We start from the raw sequence: 27171 nt of genomic DNA, 5'->3' as shown, positions 1-27171 counted from the left end.
TTGGATTCACTATGTGGGTTTGCGGAAGGGAACGCACCCTGGGAAGTAGAGGTTTGGATAACCAAGCTCTCAGGGGTGTGGTGTCGCATTAGGAAACCTGGGTCTTAAGGCAGCGCGATGGTGGCGGGCAACAGTCCTGCTCACAGGAGCCCCTGTGCTGGGTTTGAACCCGGGACCCAGAAGGACGCCTGTAAGGGCTTCATTAGAGTAGAACAGGGGTTCAGAGGATGAAGCCCCAAGCTGAAGCACCTCTGTCAGGAGAGAAGTCCTGAATGCCACTGAAAGCAGCTCAAGGTCCAAGACCTCAGCTGGTCTCTGCACCACCACTGAATATGAAGCACCCTCCTCCATAGCCACAGTAAGGGGAGAGAGCATGCCAGTATCTGGGGAGGTATCCAGTCCACTGGCTTCACCCAGGTCCATATGCCAGTCCATGGGGTATTGGAGCTGGTATTCTAAAGGGTTCAGCAACCCCTTCCTTTCTTCACTGTAACCCAGCTGTAGGAAGTTGGCTCTGTATATACTATTTCAAAGTAAGAAACAGTGTGCACAGAGTCCAAGGGTTCCCCTTAGAGGTAAGATAGTGGAAAATTAGATAATTCTAATGCTCTATTTTGTGGTAGTGTGGTCGAGCAGTAGGCTTATCAGAGGGTAGTTTTAAGCATTTGTTGTACACACACAGGCAATAAATGAGGAACACACACTCAAAGACTTACTCCAGGCCAATAGGTTTTTATATTATTATTATTTTAAATGCAAGGCACTTCATTTAGATACTTTAGGAACTTTTAATAAAATATCATATACAGTCTTTGTAAAAATGGCAATAAGCTATTTTCAAAGTCGACACAGTGCAAAAATCAACAGTTCCTGGGGGAGGTAAGTAAAGGGTAGATTAGGAGGTAAATAAAACACTTACAAGTCTCAGTCCTGGGGCATAGGCAGCCCACCTTTGGGGGTTCAAGGCAACCCCAAAGTTACCACACCAACAGCTCAGGGCCGGTCAGATGCTGAGGTCAAAGAGGTGCCCAAAACACATAGGCGCTTATGGAGAACAGGGGTGCTCCGGTTCCAGTCTGCCAGCAGGTAAGTACCTGCATCCTCGGGGGCAGACCAGAGGGGTTTTGTAGAGCACTGGGGACGACACAAGTAGGCACACAAAACACACCCTCAGCGACACAGGGGTGACCAGGTGCAGTGTGCAAAGCAGGCGTCGGGTTTCAGGTAGAAAACAATGGGGGGACCCAGAGGTCACTCTAGGGGTGCGGGCAGGCAGAGGGGGGGTTCTTGGGACAGCCACCACCTGGGCTAGGCAAAGGGTCGCCCGGGGGTCACTCCTGCACTGAGGTTCGGTTCCTTCAGGTCCTGGGGGCTGTGGGTGCAGTGCTGGTTCCAGGAGTCGGGTCCCTTGTTGCAGGCAGTCGCGGTCAGGGAGAGCCTCTGGATTCTCTCTGGAGGCGTCGCTGTGGGGGTTCAGAGGGGTCGTCTCTGGCTACTCACGGGCTCGCAGTCGCCGGGGAGTCCTACCTGAGGTGTTGGTTCTCTGAATCTCGAGCCGGGGGCGGTGGGTGCAGAGTGAGAATTCTCACGCTTACGGCGGGAAACGTGCAGTCTTGGGAAGTTGCTTCTTTGTTGCAAAGAAGTTGCTGGTTTTGAACAGGTCCGCTGTCCACGGGAGTTTATTGGTCCTTTAGTCCTGGGCAGTCCTCTGAGGCTTCAGAGGTCGCTGGTCCCTGTCGGATGCGTCACTGGTTGCAGGTTTTAGAAGTTGGAAACAGGCCGGTAGGGCTGGAGCCAAAGCAGTTGTTGTCTTCCTCCTTATCTGCAGGCTTGTAGGTCAGCAGTCCTTGTTTCTTCAGGTAGCAGAAATCTAGTTTCCTAGGTTCTGGGGTTCCCCTAAATACTGAATTTGGGGGGGGGTTTAGGTCTGGGAGGGCAGTAGCCAATGGCTGCTGTCCTTGAGGGGGGCTACACCCTCCTTGTGCTTCCTCCCTGAGGGGAGGGGGGCACATCCCTATTCCTATTGGGGGAATCCTCCAAAATCAAGATGGAGGATTTTTTAAGGCAGGGGTCACCTCAGCTCAGGACACCTTAGGGGCTGTTGTGACTGTTGGGTGACTCCTCCTTGTTTTTCTCATTATCTCCCCTGGACTTGCCGCCAAAAGTGGGGGCTGTGTCCAGAGGGGCGGGCATCTCCACTAGCTGGAGTGCCCTGGGGCATTGTAACACAAAGCTTGAGCCTTTAAGGCTCACTGCTAGGTGTTACAGTTCCTGCAGGTGTGAGGTGTTAAGCATCTCCACCCAGTGCAGGCTTTGTTTTTGGCCTCAGAGAGCACAAAGGCTCTCACCTCAGCGGGTCAGAAACTTGTCTCTCAGCAGCAGGCTGGCACAGACCAGTCAGTCCTGCACTGAAGGATTGGGTAAAACACAGGGGGCATCTCTAAGATGCCCTCTGTGTGCATTTTTAATAAATCCAACACTGGCCTCAGTGTGGGTTTATTATTCTGAGACGTTTGATACCAAACTTCCCAGTATTCAGGGTAGCCATTATGGAGCTGTGGAGTTCGTTTTTGACAAACTCCCAGACCATATACTTAATATGGCCACACTGTACTTACAATGTCTAAGAATTGACTTAGACACTGTAAGGGCATATTGCTCATGCAGCTATGCCCTCACCTGTGGTATAGTGCACCCTGCCTTAGGGCTGTAAGGCCTGCTAGAGGGGTGATTTACCTATGCTACAGGCAGTATTTTGTGTGCATGGCACCCTGAAGGGGATGCCATGTCGACTTTGCCTTTTTCACCCCACCAACATACACAATCTGCAATGGCAGTCTGCATGTGTTGGGTGAGGGGTCCTTAAGGGTGGCACAACACATGCTGCAGCCCTTAGAGACCTTCCCTGGTCAAAGGGCCCTTACTGCAATAAGTACATTTTACAAGGGACTTATCTGTGTGCCAGGGTGTGCCAATTGTGGCAACAATATTACATTTTTAGTGAAAGAACACTGGTGCTCGGGCCTGGTTAGCAGGATCCCAGCACACTTCTCAGTCAAGTCAGCATCAGTAAAGGGCAAAAAGTGGGGGGTAACTGCAACAGGGAGCCATTTTCCTACACCAGCCTATAATAATAAAACTCAGGATCTGACATAGGGGGCAAGGCCCCTGAGGGCACTAGAGTCAGCGGCGTACGACGCCAATCCGGCTCTGTGTCGGCAATGAGGATGGGGGCGGCACTGCAAAAGGGCATAGGAGGTGCGGATTCATGAATGGATCCATGGGTACCCCTCGGAACCTGCCAGGGACCCTTTCGATTCCGCAGGGCCCTAAGGCATGCCAGCAGAGTCGGAATGCCCAAAGATGAGGCGCATGGCCTCATAAAACTCTTTACGCTGGGCAGGGGTGACTCTGGCTCTTTGGAACTCAGGGAAGTGAGAAGTCATCCCACATGAAGGCTACGCAGATGGAGGCCTCGCTCAAAGACACTCCCTCTCCCTCATCAGCCGACAGATGGGGTAAAATCGAAGAAAGTTTCGCCTTTTTCAATATCTTCCTATGCCTTAACTTACCCGAATGTCCTAAGGACTTGGAGTTGGACGAAGAAGATGGAGGGCTTCGTGACCGATCCTGAGACCTTCCTCTCAACCGAGATCGGAACTTGCACGGAGCCGAGTGCCTGGCTGCCATCAGCTTCAGGGAACGCTCCCTCAAAGCCTTCGGATTCATGGCCCGCACTCGGAGCACAACTTTGGGTTGTGGTCGCGCTCCAGACACCAAAGGCACATGAGGTTCGGATCTGTCGCTGACATCGCCCGAGACAGGAGCCGCAGGGCTTTAACTCGGTCTTCCTAGAGGACATTCTTGATGCACCAGGAGTTATACAACTTAAAAAAACTTTGACAAAAAAGTCAAAAAAGGCCAGACAAAAATTGATTGAGGGGTAGCGCTCTTCGGATCAGAGCTGTCTGGCACAGAAGGAAAAGAACTGACATCAGAGTTGCAGAGTGTCATATCAGGCAAGGACGATGCTGACGACAGAAGTGGGCCAATCGACGCCACCTAACGGTGCGCTGGGGTACTGATCAAGAAACATTTCCAGAACCAGACTGACGCCATGGGAAAATTCACAAGATAAAGCGTGCAACTAGAAGTCTCCATCAGATAGCATATGGTTTATACTTTCTGAGCTCTCTGAAAGGTCTACATATCTATACCTCGTTGTCTCCCGTCACAGGTTTCTTCACACAAGACCCGGCGGATTTCTCGATCCTGCTACACAGCTCACATAATGCAAAATCCTCTGCTAACCAACCAGGGCGAGGGGAAATAAATATGTCATTTACATAATACAATAGAGGAATACGAGGGTCTCTTGTCCTGAGGAAGTGGTTATTAAGTTTCTGCACATGAATATCAAAGTCAGCTAATTAAATATTAAAGAGCAAAGGGGCAAGTATTCAACCCTGCTAAACGACCAAGCAGGAAATATTACGAAACCCAGGCAAAAGAATAAAGAGTTTGTGTAGCAACAACCCATGGCCAAATTCTGTGTGTTCTAATGAGCATAACAGCAGCCTAACCACTAGATCAGAAGAGATCTAAATCACACAGATCCAATACAATGGAAGAGCTTTGTGTTCTGAAGAATGTTTGGCTAGGAAGACTAACATATTGAAATTAGGGGAGTTTTAGAAACTTTACAAAGAATCGGAGGAGTACTGAAAATATTACAACAATGTTTCCAAGAACTGTTCAACTTGCAAAATGTACCTGTGCACAATTCCCACTGGATGAAATTTTCCATATGGTCAAATGACAAGTGATATGAAATGAACTGTTACACTTGATTTACTTTTTACTCCGCAAGGACAATAATCTCCACCTTGAGAAACCGCTTCCCTTCACCCTAATATGTGTGTGGGTGTATTGCGTGAGAAATGTAGTCTTTTTGCATTTTAGGGGCTGGAAACCCCTTGTAAAATGTTTGCGAATATCCTCAAACGTAATTGTTTATGGGAGCTCAATGCATTTTGCAGTGCCACATACTGTATAATGTATGTCCTCCTTTCCCTGCCACAAATCCTTAACATTTGAAACCACAAACAAGCCCACTATAACGGAGGGTTTTTCACATTTGTTAAAGGACCCTGAGTAGTCAATATTGTGGCGTTTACCCTGTGTACACTTTTTGCATAGCTAATATACACAAAAAAATAGTAAGGTGAGGGGAAAAGCCACAGCCGGGGGTTTTTATTCTAGAAGAAAGTGAGCGAGCACATCAAATTACTAGGGGCAGTGAATTAAGAAGATGACTGTAAAAAGATTGGCCTATTTAGGGAACCTAAATAGGCCAATGATTGCAACACTTTGTCTTAAAAATGGCCTGGTTGTAAAATAAGGGGGAGCAGAGAGAAGGAACACCCAGACACAAAATATGGCTAGAAATTATTTTCACAATACAGAAGCTGCGTGTTTTTGAATTATACCTTCGTGAGTGAATATTTTATTATACAAAGATAAAGGCTTATTATACATCAATTATTTAAAATATATAACCTTGAAATTGACCTGCTAAGAAACTATGAACATTCTACTACTGTCAAACATGTACGTCAGTTACAGTATATATCCAATAAGAGCTCACTTTAATGTTTACATAAAGAAAAAAAACAATTTGGGATGAATGTTATTTGATCCAAAATAAAAAGATTTTTAATAAAAAAGAGAAAAACACTTCTTATTAAAATTGTTAAATGCCAAACAGAAACCGATGTGTCTAAATCGTTCCTATACTATGACATTTCAAGACAAATTACTACATTTATTGTTCACTTGTGTAAATGTACCTGAAACAAGAAAGAGTTTCCGAACATTTTTTTTAAACAAGCTAGTTTAAGGACTGTGGAAAACGCTTTTAATTATTCATCTGATGTTGAAACGGTTACGGTTGCCACAGGATTTACACTATTTCTTAACTAGATTACATAATTTTATGGTGATGATGGACTTTTTAATTATTACTATTATTTTTGAGTAAAAATTCCGGTTGCAATTTGTAACAGGATTTAGAATTTATATTAATGATATTCATTTGCATGTTTATGATGTTGGAATGGTTTTATAACAAACTACATACAAATAAATTGATTGACTGGCTCACATAGTATCAAAAAAGGTAACTCCTAAAAAGGTTTTTCTGGATCTACTTCAAGAGTTTAGGGAAATCTCCTGTTACAGTGGACCTATCCAAGCTTACTGAGATGCAGAGCAATAAAAGTAAACAATTTTCCTTTTTCAGCAATCTGCTTAACCACATGGGCAAAACTGTTTCAGTGACCTCTTTAGTATTATCCCAGATAGCTACATCTTGGCACATGTGCTTGTAGTACAGATGAGGTAAGAGTTACTTACCTTAGGCAATGATCTTTGTGGTGGATACTCTATCTGTTTACCGATTCCTCTCCTGTTCAGTATCCCCAGACTGGATACAGAAACTTTGCGATAACTCTCCTGTGCAATAGGTAGGGTGAGCTCAGTCGAGCGTGTCAGTTACTGTCTGGACATGACGTAACGGGAGCCATAAAGCACTACCCTGGCACTCTAACGTCAGTTCCTCATCCCTTTCTTTTTTAAATCTTAGAGTCAGAGAAGAGGTCAGCCATAAATCGACAGAGGACATGCAGTGTAACAATCTAAATTGCAACCTTATTATTCAGATTTCTATGACCATCCCTAAGAATGGAGAGTTGAGTGGAATCAGCGAAGAATCTTCAGGTATTGAAAGTATCCACCAGAAGGTTTCTTCTCATGGATATATCTATCTACGGTTTCCTCATCTTTTGAACAGATCCCACAGGAACACCCATCCAGTTGGTGGGTCTGAAGGTCACTGGCCTGAATTATGAATGTGCAAAATAACCATCCCTTCTCGCTTCCAAATCCATGCAATAATGCTTGGTGAATGTATGAAATGAAGCTCATGTCGCCGCATTCCATATTTCCGCAATGGGTAACCTCTAGTCACCACAAGTAAAAATGCCTCTGCTCTGGTAGAAAGAGCTCTGACACACTTTGGTGCCACCATTTTGGCAACAGCATATTACTTTTAATACCAAGCACATTCCATCGTGACAGGATACTCTTCTTGACTGCTTTGCCATTCTGTTGCCTATGCATTAGGCATCCTTGATTCTGTTGACACCGAAACTGAGCACAATACGAGAGTCAGGCCCCTGTAGCCTCTCCTTCCTTGGTGGAACAGAGTGGAGGGAAAATGTGGGAAGAGTAATGGACTGCCCATTTGAAATGGGGAAACCAAATCTGGGAGGAAAGGCAGTGAAGGTTTTTGAGCTAGATTGAATCAAACTGATGGTGGGAGATAACGAACTGAAGCCGAGTGGTGGTGTTTCTTAGCAAACCAAAACATGTGGCAGCCACCTTTGAAATATGGCAGTTAATTGAGTCTGTATTTTAGGAGGTGACTTACTATCTGGCTTTCAAGACTAGATTTTTTTAACTTAAAAAAAAAAATACTAGGAGAGATGCTCTGGATCTGCCACAAACAGTGTGTAAAAAAGGATACTATATCAAGGCACTGAGGCTTACGGCGCTAGTTAAATCATGTACAGAGCGTAACTGATGCCCAGACTGAGCTAATGCCACCTAGCATGACAAGAGAGCTACTGCAAAGTTTCCAGATGGAGTCTGGCGCCTCAGGCTAGTCAAAAGGTGAGGAATATCTAGGCTGTATCAATCACAAAATAGTTCTGTATTACCAACCAGTCATATGAATCTGATTAATAACCTTGCTGTTAGGAGTTTATACAAAGCATAACATGTGAGTGCAACATTTTAATGTAACCACTGCTCACCTGCAAGAATTGCTGTGATTGTTGAGTCAGCTGTGCTTGTGCGGGCTGTTGAACAGTGGTGATCTGCTGCTGCTCTGTCTGGCTCAGCTGTTGTGCTATAGATAATGATTGGGGTTGCTGCTGTTGTGCGGTAAAGGTCGGGTAAGCAGTCACTACCTGCCCCATAAACATAGTACTTGGCACCATCACTGCCCCACATGCGACAGGAGTAGTCACTAATTTGGTTACCAGCTGCTGACCTTGAGAAAACCTGTCAATGATGAAGACATGAAAAATAGTGGTAGACATGGAAAGATTCGGGATAGAAAAATATACCTAATAGTAAGTTGGCACCAAAATGACACATTGTATTCAAATAAACATTTTTTCAGCACGAAATTTGAATTTAGATAAGAGTTGCATGTATACATTCATGGATAGATGCAACTCAAGTTTCTTGGGTAGAGATCAAGGACAGAATTTTTCAAATATTATTTCTAATGCAATAAGCACTCAAAGGCCTAGTCCCAACCCAAATGCATTTTGGAGTACTCCTGAGCAGTATTTTACATAGGTTTGTGACTCAGTCCAGAAACATCTAATGCTGTATTATAAAAAAACGCAAAGAGAGCACTGCCCGTTCTACTTGAACTTATTTTTTATGAATATTCCTATTTTAGATATTTTGGGGTCAATAAAAAAAAAGGTATGTAAAAGGATAATACAGCAACTTGTATCATCGTACTTCAAAATACCTTTGTAAATAGGTCACAGTTACCAGCGCTGTGAAATACATGAAACCAACTCTGAGCAAACAAGACCATAAATGTCTTCCTTTTCCCACCTAAACTCTCACGAAGGAACCCACACAACCCAACGGAGAGTCACACTGCACCTAGAAACTATAAGGTGTGCAACGTGCAAGTGTAACGTACATTTTTATAGCAATTTCCAAACCAACAGTCCTGAGGAGCTTTTATGGTGGCCTAACTCCATTATTTATGTAACACGTCATATTCTTGGTGAGGATTGAACAATGTGATGGAAGCATAACGAAAGCCAAGATGAAACGTTATTTACATTGGCATAATCTAATGTCATTTCTGGCATTTTGCTTAACAGATGTGACAATACTAGCGATAACGCCGCTATAACTTTCGTGCACTATGTTTTGTTCAGGAAGAAAATGTGGGAGCATGGGAACATTACAAATCAAAAGAACACAAGTGATTGTTGTTTTATTGTCAAGCAATGATAACTCAACAAAACTCATTTTGAATTACATTTTTACCTGAGTGAACCATTCTATTAACCTTTTTCGCATGAAATGACTGTTACTTACCTTCAGTAAAGCCTTGCAGATTATTTACCTTTGAATTTCCCCCAGGAGTCAGACTGGATCCGAAGAATTTTCTGAGCAGTACCCCCTGTGTGCCATTATGTGGTGTTGATCGACTCTGCATCCGTCGTCGGAGTTGTACGCCACCCAGGCTGCTGACGTCAGTTTCTTTTCACAACTTTCTACCGCAGAAGCGCAGAACCATGAAGAACACTGAATACGGGTGCCTCAAAAGTAAGGGCCTGATTTAGAAATTGGAGGAGGTGTTACTCCATAACAATGGTGACAGATATCCTGTCCACCAAAATCTTTTAAATCCCACTATATTCTATGGGATTTAGATTACGAAAGACGGGATATTCATCACCATTATGATGGAGTAACTTCCCGGTCAATATCTAAATCAGGCCATTAAGGGGGAGTCCCTGTCTCCAAAAATCACTCTGCAGAGTGGGAACTATGGGTGGTTTGGTGAGGAATCTGCAACTATAATATGTATTTACTAGATAAGGCGTTCTGTAAGTAACTTATTCATGTAACAGAGACTTCTAGTTGTAGATTCCTTACCTTATAATAGATACCCAAGTAATACCATTCCAGGAGGTGGGTCTGCGAACCAAGATTATACTACAAAGTCCTGCAGGACTGAACTGGCAAAGTACTCGCCCTTAAGGATCAGACTGAACTGGCAGTAGTGTTTGGTAAACTTGTGTAGAGAAGCTCACATTGCTACCAAACAGACGTACAGTATTTGAAACTCCACATACTAACTCAGTGCTCGCGGCTTTAGCTCAGGTAGAATGAGCATGCAAACCTTCAGGTGGTTGCATTTTGGCCAGTGCGTAGCAGATCTTAATGCAGGGCACAAACCATCTACAGAAGGTCCACTTCAGCACTGCCCAACCTTTCTTCGCACCCACATAACCATTACCGAGTTAATCATCCACCCGGAACTCTTTTGTACGATCAAAGTAAATCACCAATGGTATTTTTGGATCCAGGCAGTGGAGTCTCTCTTCCTTTGAAGCATGTGGGGGGGAGGTGTAAAAAGTGGTCAAGGTGATGGATTGATATACGAGAAAGGGCATAACCACTTTTAGCAGGAAAGAAACGCTGGTATGAAGTACCACTTTATCAGGATAGATGGAAAGGTAGGGTGACTTAGATGACAATGCCTGCAGCTCACTCACTCTGCAGGCAGATATAATGGCCACAAGGAAGGCTGTTTTCAAAATGAGAAGCCTGAGAGGACAATTGTGGAGAGGCTCAAAAGGAGCACACATCAGAAATGTCAAAACCAAATTCTGATCCCATTGGGGCATAATGAATGGGGGTAGGGGAAAGATATGTGTAAGACCTTTAAGGAACCTATGTATGATGTGGGACTTAAACAAAGAAGGCTGATCACGCAACTGCAAAAAAAAGCAGAAATGGCAGACAAATAACCTTTGGGAGTGCCCATAGCAGAGCCCCACTGGGCCAAAGAAAGGATAAACAACAAGACCGCGGAGAGAGGTGCAAAAAGGGGATTGTAGGAAGCTGGTCTGGTGTGTGGTGAGCACCTATGGTGTTATCACCTTATACAAGGTCCAGGTATCCCCTATTAGTGAGGTGTAGGCAGTGTCAAGCAAAACAGGGCTCTCTAGAGGTAGCTGTGGATGAGCAGCCAAGACTTATCTAGGAGACATGCAAAGCTTATGCAATACCACTATAGTCACACAACACTATCACACATGAAAGAACCACAAAGTGTTACAAAAATAAAGGTACTTTATTATGCTAACACATACTAGAATACTAACAGGCAGTCCCCCAACTGGAGGTAAGTAAGCACACTAAATATATACACAATAGCAATCATTAAGGAGCATAAAAACAACAAGCATTGGCAAAAGTATTAGAAAATAGTGAGGGCCCTAGGGGAGAGCCAAACCATATACTAAGAAAGTGTAAAACTCTCAGAGTTGGGCAGGGGTTACTCCGGCTCCCGGAAACCCAGTGAAGCGCAAAGTTGGCCCAGGTGCAGGTTCCTCGGAATGAGGCCTAGAGTGCTGACAGTTCCTTATCTCATCAGCTGACGAACAGGAAGTGGAAGAACACTTTGACCTCTTGCTTTTCTTCTTGTGCCACGACTTACCCAATTGCCCGAGGACTTGGAGTGGGATGACGACAATGGAGGACTTTAAGACCACTCCTGTGACCTTCCTCTCGACCAGGACCTCGACTTGTGCGGAGTCGAGCATCGGGCCACCATCAGCTTCAGGGACTGCTTCCTTAAAGCCTTCGGATGCATGGTTGTGGTCGTGGTCCAGGCACCAAAGACACACAAGGGGCGGATCCGTCACTGACATTGTCAGATGACAGTAACCGCAGGGCATAAACCCTGTCTTCCACAATGACGTTCTTGACGCAGCAGGAGCTTAAAATTTAAATAATCTTCCATAACAAGTAAAAAAAAGACCAGTCAAAAAGTGACTGAGGGGTAGCTAGCTCTCTTTGGATCAGCATTAGGAGTGGAAAGAAAAGAACAGACGTGAGGGTGTCAGGATGGTGCCTATATAGGACCGGCGATGTCGTATCTGGTGTGGACTCCGCTGGACGTGGAACAGATCGACAACACCTAACGCCATGCATGGGTACTGCTCAGAAAATTTTCCACATCCAGTCTGACACCTTGGGAAAATTCAAAGACAAGGAATCTCCAACTAGACTTCCACCATCTTGAAAATTACCAAAAGTGGTAGGGTTGGCCCTGGAATCTTACACCCCATTGGTTGGTGTGTGCTCATGAGTCATTACCAGATATTTTATTTTTCCAGAGGAAGTGTGAGAGAGTGAGGCTACTGTACATACTGTATCAACCTTCTCTTCTGAAAACCCCTTCCTGTTCTTTGTTGAGCCTTTTGTCACCTGTGATATGGATCCTGGAAGGAAAGTGCAAGAATTGACCAACATTAGGTGCGTGGCCAAGATGTCTACACAGTTAGACGTGCTTTGAGGAGATATGAAGAGGCCTGCAAGAATACTGCCTTGATCCGGGGCATACATTTCTGGGATGCCCAAAATTACATGCACTGCTCCTCCCCCCTCTTGATGAGAACCATGAGGAGGAGTGCTTATCTGTACTCTCCCACGGCCCGCTGATCGCCCGGAGAGCAGGTCTTCACTGGAATCTTGACTGCAGTGCTGGAGTAAGGCCGCACCGCAAAGTAGCACTGCCTTTGGCAATATCGTCCAGCTACACGGAAGGGCTAACAAAGTGGTGCATCGGAGAGACAGAGAGGGTCGTGCTGGATCGGCGGCCCGCTGCTTCCCACAAGATTGGTATGGTGTGGCAGCCCTGGAAGTGGAGGGAAATACTGAGCACTCTGCCCTATGTGATCAATGTAGCCGAGGAAATCTTTAATTAATGCTCTGACCGTCCAGAGGCAGCTGCTGTGACAGCAGAGTATATCTGGAGGCTTTGGCACTGCCCGGACATGGCAACCGAGGAAATAAATAGTTAATTACTACCCAGATTGACGTGGAGCAGCGGCTGTGGTGACGAGGGGAATCTGGAACTCTAAACCCTGCGCGGTCGCAACTGCCGGAGTAATCAACAATTAATGCCCCGAGTACAACCCCTGCAGCGCCGGCCGCCCTGGTACACACCCTGATCACAGCTGACTTGGCTTGAGACTGCTGCTGGACCTGTGACATCCTTCCGACCATGCAGTCCTGAGCGGGGATACCTGCCTACATTGTCCTCACCAGAGACTATCTTTCACTTACCGGGGACGGAGCATGTTGTGAGGGGGGGGAGGGCGGAGCAGGGTAACTAGTACTATGAGTGACACTTGGGTGATAGATGTAGGAGGATGCCTGCGCCTGCCAATACCCATCCTGAAGCACAAGACTAGTTGCCCAGTTGTGAGTGGTAAGACATGTTTTCCTACTGGCCCGCTTCCGCAGTGCACTCAGAGGTTATCAGTGCCCAGTGGAGCGGATCAGCGTGTGCCCATACCCATTGGGGGGGGAACTCCAGGATTGTTTTGCTCTGTCCACCAAACCCCCTTTTATGAGAACAATTGCCCGCTGGAATGCAGGGCCCTGGCTTTGCTGCGGAGTGAGCTTTAACACATACACCTTGGGCTCCCTGGCACAGGAGTGGGGCAACGGTGGAGTGAGCTCTGGCTTCATCCCAGACAGTGCTTCTGACACTGAGCCGACCCAGAGCGGGAGCTGGAATAGATCATTTTGGTGCCTGACGATTGCGCTCCTGTTCTATTGCTATAGGGAAAACAACTAGATCTAGATGTGGGGCCCAGACATTGCTGAAGACCTCAGAATCTGACTTAACTAATGGGGGAGCTGACCCGATGCGGGAGACAAAAGGAGGACCTAAGTTGCAAGATATACTGCAACCAATGACTGCTTCTAGGGAAGCCTTGGAAACAAAGATTGACACACTGGGTGCATAACTACCAATCCTGAAAGATGACCATCGTTACCACAGCGGAGAGGACACTAACTAATATCCCCACTATTCAATAAAGATTGACAATCATGGAGGACAAGGTTCAGACATTGGAACTTTGCACAAAAGATGCAGAAAATATGTTGCGTAGGAATAATATCAGAGTATGTCAGGAATAGGGCCAGGCGCGGTCTAGGTCTCGGCCGAGACTCCGCTGCGTGACTTTGCAGCCCTTTATCCGCACCACTTTCATCCCCTCTTGTTCCAAAGGTGACCATCAACGTTGTCTGCCCTGTGGCAAAGCCCATACAGCTGCAGGGTCAGGACATAGGTGGACAAGATGCACTTATCAGTGCTATTCTATAAAGGGACTACAATTCCCATGTTTTTAGAGGCAGCAGACATCTTGGGGTGTGGCAGGCATATGAAGCCCAGCCACACCCAAGCACGTTGCTCACTATTTTGAAGACTTCGATTCAGCCAGACCTCGTGAGGGGTTTCTCTGGAGAAGAGCAGAGTCCCTGAATGGCAGAGTGTCATCCAACCGAAGTATCTTTGTTTCCATGGTGCATTCAAAAACGAGTAGGTCGTACTCGTAGAGATAAGGCCTTGCTGAATCCAAGTTTGGAGGAAATTGTTACTTCCAAAAGGTAAAGCGCCCCTTAGCATAATGAGCAAAGCGTTTTCAGTTTCTAGAGTACAGCGGCCTTGGCGCAACGATCAAAGGCATTTCAGTTCACAGATGTAAAGCGTTCTTGGCACGGCAATTCAAGCGATTCAGTTCATAGATATAAAGCGCTCTTGGCACGACAATTCAAGCGCTTCAGTTCACAGATGTAAAGCGCTCTTGGCACGGCAATTCAATCGCTTCAGTTCACAGATGTAAAGCGCTCTTGGCACGGTAATTCAAGCGCTTCAGTTCACAGATTTAAAGCGCTCTTGGCACAACAATTCAAGCGCTTCAGTTCATAGATGTAAAGCGTTCTTGGCACAGCAATTCAAGCGCTTCAGTTCACAGATGTAAAGCGCTCTTGGCACGACAATTCAATCGCTTCAGTTCATAGATGTAAAGCGTTCTTGACACAACAATTCAAGCGCTTCAGTTCATAGGTGTAAAGCGCTCTTGGCACGACAATCATAGCACTTCAGTTCACAGGAGTAAAAGGTTCTTGACACAACAATCAAAGTGATTTAGGCCACTTGAGTAAAATGCACCCCCTTAGTATAATGAGCTTTAAGGCAAGACAAGTAGAAGTGCTTCCTGGTATTATAAGTAAAGCGCTTCAAGTTCAGTGAGTAAAAACTTTTTGGTCTTTATAGTTGTGAATGTGAAAGCATTTTTGGAGATAAGCAAATCATAGTTTTCATTGTTCTTTGAAATGCTTAAGATGTGAAAATCATATTTAATTCTTTGAGATTTTCTAGGTCTTGATCAAAGGTTTATGTTCTGAAGGCAGAGATGTTAAAGGATTGATATTCTCAGTGTAATCATAGTTCAAAGCTCTTGCCATCTCTTGTTTGTGAGGTCGTAGTTTATTCTTGTCACATGTTTCAAAGAAGGGGCTTTGCCCTCATTTCAAAAGGGGTCCCCATCTGATATCTCGGAGACGCATTTAGTCAAGAGTCTAATGATAAGTTGCATATCTATGAATGAGTAAATGCATATCTGTTCTAACCTTTTCTTTTCAGATCTCTCTCCCTGCTGTTCCCTACCCTAATTCCCTTCCCCCCGACTGGCTTCACCATAACTCTGTGCTATAATAGCTTTCTGAGTTGGTGATGCCGGAAGGTGAGCCTTTTGTTCGGCGACGTGCAGATCCCGAGGAAAGGACACTGTGACAGAGTAATAGTGTTGCTGGAGAAAGTGGAAGGGAACACCATGGTGGACTTCCTGGAGAAACAGCTTTGTGAGTAGGTAGAGATTACTCTGACAGAAATATGGGTGGCTTTTAAAAATATGGCCAGGTGGACTACCGGTAGAGTTGTATGCTATGTTATATGTTGAGTAATTAGCCCCCAAGGCCACCAGACCTATAGGTCCAGCAGACCTATATAAGGCAGCCAGGGATGCGGGAATGCTACCAGATTCCGCTTGGGAAGCATTAATAGTAAAACCTTTGAAACCAGAGAAGCCTGCCCATGTTGAAAGAAAGCATTGCCTTTATTGATGTTGAATATCAATTATAAAATCCTTAGTCAACCTCTATCCACCAGGCTTCTTCCCCACATACCCAAGCTTAGCCATTCAGACCAAGTGGGGCTTATCACTGGCCGCAACACAGCACTTAATATTCACCGGCTTCTCATGATACTAGAAGGTGACAATTACAATCAGACAGATGCAGCGATTATCGCCCTAGACATAGAAAAAGCTTTTAACAGCCTGGAATGGGCCTTCCTATATGGCGTCATGGAACGCTTCCAACTGGGGCAGGGTTTCTGGATTCGACCAAGCTGTTATACTCGCTATTTATAGCCAGGGTGAGAGCCGGTAAGATAATTTCAGAGAGCTATGATGTGGGCGGAGGAACCTGCCAGGGGCCCTTTATTCCCCTTACTCTTGTCTTTGGCGATAGAGTCCTAGGCCTGCCAAGTAAGGGAGAAGTAGTTACAGAGGCATAGACATAGAGCAACGAGTACTCCATATAGCCTTATATTCCAGCGATCTCCTGCTGTTTCTCCACAACAGGACTGAGGCCTTGACAGGTGCCAAAAGGCTCCTGGACCAGTTTAGAATGCTTTCCAGACTAGGAGATAGCTGGCAGAAGTCCAGTGGTGTTCGATATTGAACCGCCATAAGACCGTGCAACATTACAGTGGGAACCCAGATGCCTGCAATACTTCGGAGTGCGGGTATTTTTCACGAACCTACCAATTTGCTAGAGGGAATTGTTAGCCAGGAGGTTCCGACACTCCCCCTGTCAGTTGCAGATCGAGTGGTGCTACTGAAAATTGTCATTTTACCTGACCGTTGTATTACTTTAGAGTCTTGCTGGTGTGGATCCCGCGGGCGATGTTTAGGGAAATTTAGTTACTTGTGGTTACATTCCTACAGGGATCGGGCCAGAGGCAGGTGGCACTGACTACACTACAGAGACCATTAGGGGATGGAGGCCTATCTGTCCCTGATTTTTAAGGTTATTATCTAAATGCAGAGCTCCAATGACTGACACAGTGAGTGGCAGGCAGAGAGTCTCCTGAGAGGGAGATGGGCCCTAAGTTGCCTGAGCTCGGGGATCTGGTCAAAGCACTACTATGGCTTAAACATCCTACCAAAGCCGACTCCACAGTTTCAGGTGCTGAGGCGCTGCTGTATCAGATGCTTACAAAAAAAACAGGTGGGAGTTCCATATACCCCTGACATACCGCTTAGGACGCTGGAGGTCCTCCCCGATGGGGGAAATTGGAGGAGACTATCGGAATGGATAGCGGCAAGAGTGACAGCACTCGGAGACTTATACAGAGACGGAGTGCTCCTCCCGTTCGAGGAATTCTGAACTGAGCACAATCTACACCCCAGCCATTTTCTACTCCATAGAGCAGTGACCGCTGCTATCTGTAAACACTTGGGGGACGGAATAAGCAGAACCCCCACATCATAAGAGCTGTTCATACATCATAACATCATCAGGGACATTTAAAGCAGTTGCATGCCTATACAGGGAGTTCCGAGAGGACATGATGCTGCCCTTGGGCGCACTGCGTGCCTGTTGGGAAGAAGATCTGGGGTACCCCATAGCGGAGAGAGAATGGGCAACCATACTAGACATGGTACCCAAAATATCAAAGCATGCCCGATTCAAACTCAGAAACTCTTATGTGTTACATGTTTTACATAGGGCATACCTTACATTTGGGAGGATAAATAGGTTTTTCCAAATAGTAGATGCAAAATGCCAAAGATGTGAAGAAGTTGTTGCACAATTTCTATACGTTCTGGTCCAGCCAGAGTCTTGTTACTTATTGGGAACAGATCACTGTGACAGCTGCAGACATCATAGACAGAGAGGTCCCACGTGAGCCAGCCCACTGCCTCCTGAGCTGGTTCCAGCATAAAGCAAAAATGAAAGTGCAAAGAGGGAAATCACAAGGAAGTGGAAAGCAGCCAGGGGACCTAGATCACTGACATGGCAAAAGGAATTGGAACGATGGGCTAGATGCAGGTGAGGATCAACTGATATAGCCAGAGCCAAGGAAGTATTAGTGGAAGCTCTGAAGAATCCAGAGACATCCCCCCAACTGAGTCATCGCTGCGCACAGCCTAGAACACACCCACTCATTGAGTAACTGGTACTTTGGCTTTGAGAATAAGGGGAGCAGAGACTAGGCAACAACTCGTAGGAGCTTGGCCTAACAGTTCTGTCTACAGTGATGATTAACATTTCACCTAGTTTACAATAATCTTGGTGCGCGACAGAGGGTGTAGGGTGTGCAATACAGGGAGAGGGTTACATTTCTCATTGCTTTGGCTATTGTGCTCTGAACACCAATGTGAAAAAGAGACAAACATGCATATGGTTTTATGTGAATTTCTAAGTTTTTAAAAATTCTGTTTCTTATCTAGAATATCCTGCTAACCTTTGTTTTTTTCAGTGAATTTCTAAAAATTTTTAATGCTATTTCCTAACTAGAACGTCCCTGTAACCTTTGTTTTTTTTCCGGTGAATTTCTATGTTTTCAATGCTATTTCCTAACTATAACATCCCTGTAAGCATTGGGTTTTTTCAGTGAAATGCTAGTTTTTTTTTAATGTAAAGTAATATTTAGTTACCATATGTTAATCCAACAGCTGCTGTGCACTGCCTTTGGTTGTGGGAGGCAGGGGTTGGCTGCAAACCCTCACATGCAGCAAACCCCATGCTGTGCATGGCCTTTGGCCATGCAGAGCGGGAGTTGGCCATAAGCGATCATGGCCTTTGGCCATGTGAAGCATGGGGTTGACCGCAAGGCCTGAGGCCAACCCACCCACATGCAGCCAACCCCACAGTTTTTCTGGGACTCTGAGTGGGAATGTGAGTGGTTGTGTAAATGGACACGTGTGTGTGTGTAGTGGGTCTATGAATGGATGTGTAAGTGGCTATGTGAGTCTCTCAGTGATGTGTCAGTGTCTGTGGTTTTGCTGTATGGGCCTTTGAGTGGCTGTGTAAGTGGCTTCATGGGTGTGTACAGTGTCTGAGTGGCTGTGTGGGTCTGTGAGTGAAAAGTGTTGCAACCTCTTTCTCATCAAAAATATTAGGTGGGGTCACCCCAGCATGGCGCTCTCTAAATTGCGACCTACCACCTTCCTCTGTCATGACTAGAGGATGTGGGATGACAAAAAAAAGGCAGATAGGCAGGAAAAAAGAAACAAAAGCACAGCCAGGAACACAAGAAAAAGCTAAAACAAAGTTAAAGAAAACAATAATATGAGTGGGTAGGTAAAGGGTCAAACTGCAGTGGGATGGTGAGGGAAACAGTAAGGCGTGAGTCAGAACTGTCACACCCTTTAAAACAGCCAGTCATGTCACATGGATTTTGTGTTATATGTTAGATTTAAATGTGTCCTTCTAGTTGCACAACTGGCATTTTGCATAGTAAGACATAAATCTGTGTCATTTGTAGGCATTTCTTTGAGGACATTATGTGAATTTCACAAGGACATAATACAGTGCACCTAAACTCACCATGCCTGAGACATAAGGTGTAGCAGTGTGTTTGGAGATAAACATTATTGTGCATGCAGCAATTTACCTAATTTAGGGACACGTTTCAAATGTAGAAACCTGCCATTGGTGAGCATCAACTTGGACGACGGGGTATGTGGAGTCCACTCAGTAGCAGTGTAATGCCCAATACACTACAGGCACTGTTAAGCCACCAAGGAAGTGTTTTATAGTGACACAGCGCCCACCCAATGAAAATGCTGTTAATGTAGCAAGGGGTGATATACAGAGACCATCAAGAATGTTAGATGGCCCACTGACTGAAAGCAGAAGCAGCAAGAGTAGGAAAGAAGAGGTTTGGGCCCAAGGCTCTTTCCAGGTCCTTACAGGCCTAAAGAGAAAAGATGTTGCCATTAACCTTATTTTACATTGAATGAACTGGGGTAGGGTTTGAAACGGGGTAGGGTTTAAACAGGGGAAGGGTAGATTCAGTCAAGGGATGGTGAGTGAATAGATCACAATAGCTAAGCTGCACCATGCAGCAGTTGGCTTACTTAATATACTAATTGTGAATAACCGCTTATTATTGAGCATTAGTGTAATAAAAAATGGAGCACCAGGAGCTGGGAAAAAACTCCGCTAGCAGCCGAGTTAATTAAAAAATGTTTTTAAATGCATGTTGTTTGCCTGCTTGTGGGTGAGATTGTGTTTGTGAGAGGGAGAGAGCATGTGTATTTCAGTGTGTGGCTGTCGGTGTTAGCATGTGGGCAACAGTGAAAGTGAGAGGTAGTGAGTATAAGTGAGTGTGAGTATGAGTGACTCCACGTGAGTAAGACATAGAGAGAACAAATAAAGATGAGTGACGTGGTATTAGAGAATGTGAGAGTGAGTAAACAGGAGAAAGTAAGTGAGAATGAGTGAATCAGTTAGTGAGAATGTGTAAGAGTAGGAGTGAGTGCACAACTAATAATGAAAAAGAAGGCATGAGTAAAAGTGAATATGAGTCATGAGTCAGACTGAGTGAGAATGACCATCTCAAATAGTGTGAGTCAGAGTAAGAATGTGATTGACTGAATAACAGTGCAAGGGAGTAAAATTAATCAGTGCAAGTGAGTGAGAATAAATGAGTGTGACAATGAGGAATTGTGCGTGAGAATGTGGAGTTATGCTTGCATATGTGCCATAGCCACTGGAATATTGGAGGCAACTCCCAACATGACAGGCACCTGTGACAACACATTGGAACAGGCATACTGGATGTAATTCAAATGGGGCTTCTGTGTTTTTTTAGCACATGTATGAGAAAACTGTGCTTCTAAAAATGCAATATTTGATCCCATTTTTTCAAAATGTTCTCAGGCAGAACCCCCCAAACCTCCTTAGAGGAGGTCCCACTCACTTGTTTGCTGCAGTTCAGGGTACATATCACTCCCCGCCACTTTTAAAAATTATGTCAGTATTCTAATGTACGCAGTAACAAAATGGACATTTGTCTGTGTTATATTAATCATGTAGGTATTATGGAACTTCAGCAACGTCATACTTGATGTCTTCAAAGTTAAAGTAATGTGACATAATTTCCTGGAAATATTCAGGATCAAAGGTCACATAATGTCACTTATTGTGATGTTATTAAGGTCAAAAGATGTGTGATGCCGCTTGTGCTACCACTTGCATTCTGGCGAATCAACATCCATTTGTGTGAAGAGACTGGGTCACATCCACAAGGTGTGTATCGGTTGTAATTTAGTGAACTGTATCTCTAGTACTGGGAGTCGGAAGTTAGGCCAGTAAATTGACATGACGGGGTTCAATACATATAATAATGCAGCACCTTAAAGTAATAATGGCGTGTTGCCTGCCATAAAGCGCTAACCTGCCATTAAAGGCCCGAGCCAAACGCAAGGACCGTTAACAAGGGCATTTAAGGGGCGTTATAGCCCGCTGGGGTGGCCTACAAGGCTATTAGAATATTATGCCCCTGAAGGGCGGAATGTCCTAATTAGAGAAACAAAGGCATGGGAGGCTGAGGGGGTTGAAATCCCTGAGGCATGAAGCATTTGTTTCACAGCTGGTACAGTGATAGTTCAACAGCAAGCAGCCGCACACAGGGCAACAGCTGTTAAACCTTCACCCCTGTAAAAGGAGGCTGATGTCAGCGACCTGGTTCTCCATGGCTTAGCTAAACTGCTTTCTTCTCATTCAGTCAAGCCAGGGGGATCCAGGAGCTGAGCAGCATCCCCCATCCCACCTTCCTGTTCTCCAATCACTCAGCTCTGAGAGGAGGGAGGGGTAAGGCTCCTGCGTGCCCTGCAGCACAGCTTTTGCCTTACGCTTCCCCTGCCATACATTCCCTGTATTTTGGAGAAGCAAGGGAAAGAGAAATGCAGAGGCTGTTTATTGGAACATTGAAATGTTGAAAGCAGTGGGCCTATACCAGTTAATAAAGGCCACTGCTGTTCCATTGTCTACACTTGAGACCTTAACATTCCAGCGGTCTAATAAAATTTCAATCCAGCTTCTCTTGGGCCTTCGTTGTGTCTATGATAGAAAAGACAATTTCTTTTTGTTGTATTTGTAACATACTTTGAATCAAATCATACATCTTTGTTCGGGAAAATGCTGAGCATAAAGGAATATAAAAACAATTTCAATACACAATTACATAATACAATTGATAACAAACAGTTTATAGCTAATCACAATAGCAGCAATAATCATCACAACCATATTTGCCCCAAATCCCACAGCTATACAAAGCACATATATGAATAAAACCAAATAATAAAATAAAAAATGAATACATCAAATGGGCAGTAAACCCAACATTCCATAAGGGCGCCTACCATTATCCTTAAAATAAAGTTAGAATTACTAACTGTGCCCAATCCTACCCTTCTGTGAGAAGGTAGCCTCTTTCTAGCATTGTTACCCCCACTTTTGGCCTGTTTGTGAATATATGTCAGTGTGTTTTTACTGTCTCACTGGGATCCTGCTAGCCAGGACCCCAGTGCTCATAGTTAAAACCCTATTTGTCAGTGTGTTTTATATGTCTCAGTGGGTCCCTGCTAGCCAGGACCCCAGTGCTCATAGTTTGTGGCCTGTATGTGTATCCCTGTGTAGTGCCTAACTGTGTCACTGGGGCTCTGCTAACCAGAACCTCAGTGCTTATGCTCTCTCTGTGGCCTGTATGTGTATCCCTGTGTAGTGCCTAACTGTGTCACTGGGCTCTGCTAACCAGAACCTCAGTGCTTATGCTCTCTCTGCATTTAAAATTGTCACTATAGGCTAGTGGCCATTTTCACCAATTCTAATTGGCACACTGGAACACCCATATAATTCCCTAGTACATGGTACCTAGGTACCCAGAGTATTTGGGTTCCAGGAGATCCCTATGGGCTGCAGCATTTCTTTTGCCACCCATAGGGAGCTCAGACAATTACTTACGCAGCCTGAGTGAAATAACACACACGTTATTTCACAGCCATTTTACAGTGCACTTAACTAACTTATAAGTCACCTATATGTCTAACCCTCACTTAGTGAAGGTTAGGTGCAAAGTTACTAAGTGTGAGGGCACCCGGTGCCCCCACATAGTTCAAGGCAATTTCCCCGGACTTTGTGAGTGCTGGGACACCATTACACGTGTGCACTACATATAGGTCAATACCTATATGTACCTTAACAATGGTAACTCAGAATATGGCCATGTAACATGTCAAAGATCATGGAATTGTCCCCCCATGCCAAATCTGGTATTGGGGTGGCAATCCCATGCATCGCTAGGGCTCCACCATGAGCCCCGGGTACTGCCAAACCAGCTCTCTGGGGTTTTCTCTGCAGCTACCGCTGCTGCCAATCCAGAGACAGGGTTCTGCCCACCTGGGGTCTGGGCAGCCCAGTCCCAGGAAGGCAGAACAAAGAATTTCCTCTGAGAGAACCCTCTCCCTTTGGAAATAGGTGTTAAGGGCTGGGGAGGAGTAGCCTCCCCCAGCCTCTGGAAATGCTTTGAAGGGCACAAATGGTGCTCTCCTTGCATAAGCCAGTCTACACCGGTTCAGGGAACCCCCAGTCCCTGCTCTGGCGCGAAACTGGACAAAGGAAAGGGGAGTGACCACTCCCCTGTCCATCACCACCCCAGGGGTGGTGCCCAGAGCTCCTCCAGTGTGTCCCCGACCTCTGCCATTTCGAATCCAGAGGTGTAAGGGCACAATGGAGGCCTCTGAGTGGCCAGTGCCAGTAGGTGACGTCAGAGACCCCTCCTGATAGGTGCTTACTCTGAGGGCTATTTAGGGACTCTCCTGTGGGCTCTTCCTCAGATAACGATTTGCAAGAATTCACCAGAGTTCCTCTGCATCTCCCTCTTCGACTTCTGCAGTGATCGACTGCTGACTGCTCCAGGACGCCTGCAAAACTGCAACAAAGTAGCAAGAAGACTACCAGCGACATTGTAGCGCCTAATCCTGATGACTTTCTCGACTGATTCCTGGTGGTGCATGCTCTGGGGGGCTGTCTGCCTTCACCCTGCACTGAAAGCCAAGAAGAAATCTTCTGTGGATCGACGGAATATTCCCCCTGCTCCAGCAGGCACCAAACATCAGCGTCTATGGGAGCCCTCTCATCCTGACGAGCGTGGCCCCTGGAACACAGGTGGTGGACCCAAGTGACCCAGACTGTCCAGTGGTCCAACTGTCCAAATTCGGAGGAGGTAAGTCCTTGCCTCCCCTCTTCAGACAGTAATCCTGTGTGCTGCGTGAACTGCACCTGCTAGGGCTTCTGTGCACTTTTGCAAGGAATCCTTTGTGCACAACCTAGCCCAGGTCCCCAGCACTCCGTCCTGCACTGCTCAACTCGCTGAGTTGTTGACCGGCTTCGTGGGACCCTCTTTTGTAGTGTTGAGACAACCGCTGTGCTCAGTTTTCTTGAACCCGTGTTCAAGTACTTCTGCGGGTGCTGCCTTCTTGTGCGTGGGCTCTCTGTGTTGCTGAGGGCCCCCTCTGTCTCCTCTTCCAAGTGGCGACCTCCTGGTCCTTCCTGGGCCCGGGCAGCACCCTTTTTCTTTAACTGCGTCCTTTGCAGCCAGCAAGGCTTGTTTGCGGTCTTTCTCCAAATAAACAACGCTGCATCCTCCAGCACTCCGTAGGACATCTGCTGCACAAAGGAGAGGTTCCTGGCACCTTTCGTTGTTGCAGAATCTTCAGTTTCTTCCATCCGGAGGCAGCCATTTTGCACCTTCATCCAGGGTTTAGTGGGGTCCTGCCCCCCCGGACACTTTTGTGACTCTTGGACTTGGTCCCCTTCCTTTACAGGTCCTCAGGTCCAGGAACCCATCTTCAGTGCTTTGCAGTCTGTTGTGGTCTTTGCAGAATCTCCTAACACGACTTGGGTGTGTTTCTGGGGAAGTAGTATCACTTTACTCCTACTTTTCAGGGTCTTGGGGTGGAGTATCTTGGACACCCTTAGTGTTTTCTTACACTCCCAGCGACCCTCTACACACTACACTAGGCCAGGGGTCCCTAAGTGGTTCGCGTTCCACTTTCTTAGTATATGGTTTGTGTTGCCCCTGGGCCTATTGCATCCTATTGTATACTCCAGTGTTTCCACTACTTTTCTAACTGTTTACTTACCTGATTTTGATTTGTGTGTATATTTTGTGTATTTTACTTACCTCGTAAGGGAGTATATCCTCTGAGATATTTTTGGCACGTTGTCACTAAAATAAAGTACCTTTATTTTTAGTAACTCTGACTATTGTGATTCTTATGATATAGTGCTATATGATATAAGTTGTACAGTAGGAGCTTTGCATGTCGCCTAATTCAGCCTAAGCTGCTCTGCTTTAGCTACCTCTATCAGCCTAAGCTGCTAGAACACTACAAATCTACTAATAAGGGATAACTGGACCTGACACAAGGTGTAAGTACCATCAGGTACCCACTATAAGCCAGGCCAGCCTCCTACACCTTCCATGGACTTTCTGCATCTTACTACAGCACAGAGAAAGGCACTTACTCTGAGGCATATATTTTCTGGAAATTCAACATTTGTAGGTGAAAAAGCACTTCTCTACATTTACTGTGCCCCAACTTATTCACCAACGGCTTAAGAAAAGTTCTAAACAGAGTTAAAAAATCTACAAAGGAACATAAAATGTAACAAAGACAGCTCCCCCTGGTCATCACAAGGGCAAGGAGGGACAGGATCTCAAAAGAGACTACTTTCGCTCTGAAAGCACAGTAACCTCCACATTGTGCCTGCTCTGAAATGAAACAAAAGGGAGCTCTCCCAATTCGTGAGGGAGTAAGGACATATATAACGCGCGCTCACAAGTTTCAAAGCATCTAAAATAATTTAAGACACTTTGCTTAATTCACATTTCAGCCTATTTACGGTACAGTACTCGAAAAAACTGAGCTTTACTTTCAGCTTGCCGCTCCTTCTAATAGTCGCCGGGGCCGTAAACAGGTCCTCAAGCCCCAATGTGCAAAAGGTTCTGAATACATAGCTGATCATGGGAATGGAACGAGCCTTATCTAAACTAGGCAATCCATGATTATATCCCTGCATAAGGAGGCTGCCTGGTTCGACCATACTCTAACCCACAACAGTAAGGGAGCCAGGCTAACCTCTTCTGTGATATATTTTAAGTTAAGCTCGAAATGCATAATGAAACTTGAGCTAGGCAGACCTGCCTGCAACAGCTGTCGGCAGATGTTAGAATATCCCCAAATCGCAGCCCCATACGTGGCGGCAAAGATGCACTGAGCATTGTAAATATTTAAAAAAGGGAGACTACAGCCCTTCACCCCTCATCAGGGTAAACTGAATAGTCCACCAGCCGCCCTACTAAGTTTAAGACGTGCTTGACTCACCTGAGGCTGCAAAGATCCCTTAGAATTAAACTTGACACTTAAATAGCAAAAATGATTAACGCTGCATAGAGACTGGCACTTAATTGTGAGGCTGGCGATGTTATTTTTGCCGGCCCACAAGCCTTTATCGGTGACTTCCCACAGTTAATGGTCAAGTCCAAACTACTCATGAAAGAAACGAAACGGTATAGAATCCCTTCCAAGACCCAACCTGCTTAGCTCCCTTGGCTTGCGGCCTTCGCCGCCCACGCCAGCACCAGGAAAAGTCCCCGCAGCGGAGTGAGGCAAATGGAGCTTAACTGCCGACTATTCTGGTCAGTGGCCTGTGCTATGGTTTGAGCTTCTATGTGGGCCTCGTTGGCACTTAACCAAATGCTGCCGCCTTGTGAGATACTTAAGTTTGCCATCTCTATCATGAATAGCCTTCCGTCTGTCTACAGATCAGAGACAATCCTTGTATATGCCTTGCCACAGGCATTCAAAAAACACCAAGAACCTAGAGGTGGTTAGGGTATAAGGAGATAGATGTAGCTCTTCACTCAAACAGTGTACCAGCTGTAGGTATTTCCACTATTGTGATGATTCCAGAAAGTATTCTATATCTAGCGTGGAGAAAGGTTTATCCAGGCTGTCTTTGAGTACAGTTTGCAGTTACGCCTATCCATCCAAATGGACGGTATACAGACACACTGCTGATGTGGAAGCTAGAGGGAGCATCTTTGTGAGCAAATCTCCCCTTCTAACTGAAGGTGTAGGGAGGTGCCAGACCCAAATGACAAATGGATGATTGGGTTCGATGATTTTGTCTTTTCCACGCTATTGCAGGCCTCTGTATGATTTATGATCTGTAAATTTAAGTTGGTTGTACTCTGCTTATAACACTGCCTGTTGTAATTCAGCGTATGTGGCAGCCAATAAGTAAAAAAAATGAAGTGAGGGTGGACGTCCATGTCTGGTACCTTTCTTGATGTTTCAGACTGTAGTTAACTTGTGCCATCGGTTGTGAGTA

General features: G+C 45.5%; 1 protein-coding gene across 19 annotated transcripts in view; it reads right to left on the bottom strand.

The window, feature by feature from the left end:
- The window catches only part of CLOCK (clock circadian regulator), a 1126282-nt gene that overhangs the window by 27060 nt on the left and 1072051 nt on the right, over positions 1-27171 (bottom strand). For all 19 annotated transcript variants that reach the window (XM_069200997.1, XM_069201058.1, XM_069201081.1 and 16 more), the window contains one exon: positions 7875-8124. In XM_069200997.1, coding sequence (XP_069057098.1) covers positions 7875-8124 — 250 coding nt within the window. The remainder of the gene's footprint in view (positions 1-7874; positions 8125-27171) is intronic.

This window comes from Pleurodeles waltl, chromosome 1_2 (genome assembly GCF_031143425.1).
Source record: "Pleurodeles waltl isolate 20211129_DDA chromosome 1_2, aPleWal1.hap1.20221129, whole genome shotgun sequence".
Taxonomy (NCBI): domain Eukaryota; kingdom Metazoa; phylum Chordata; class Amphibia; order Caudata; family Salamandridae; genus Pleurodeles; species Pleurodeles waltl.
Note: the sequence above shows the minus strand (reverse complement) of the source record. Positions and strands in the feature narration are given on the sequence as shown.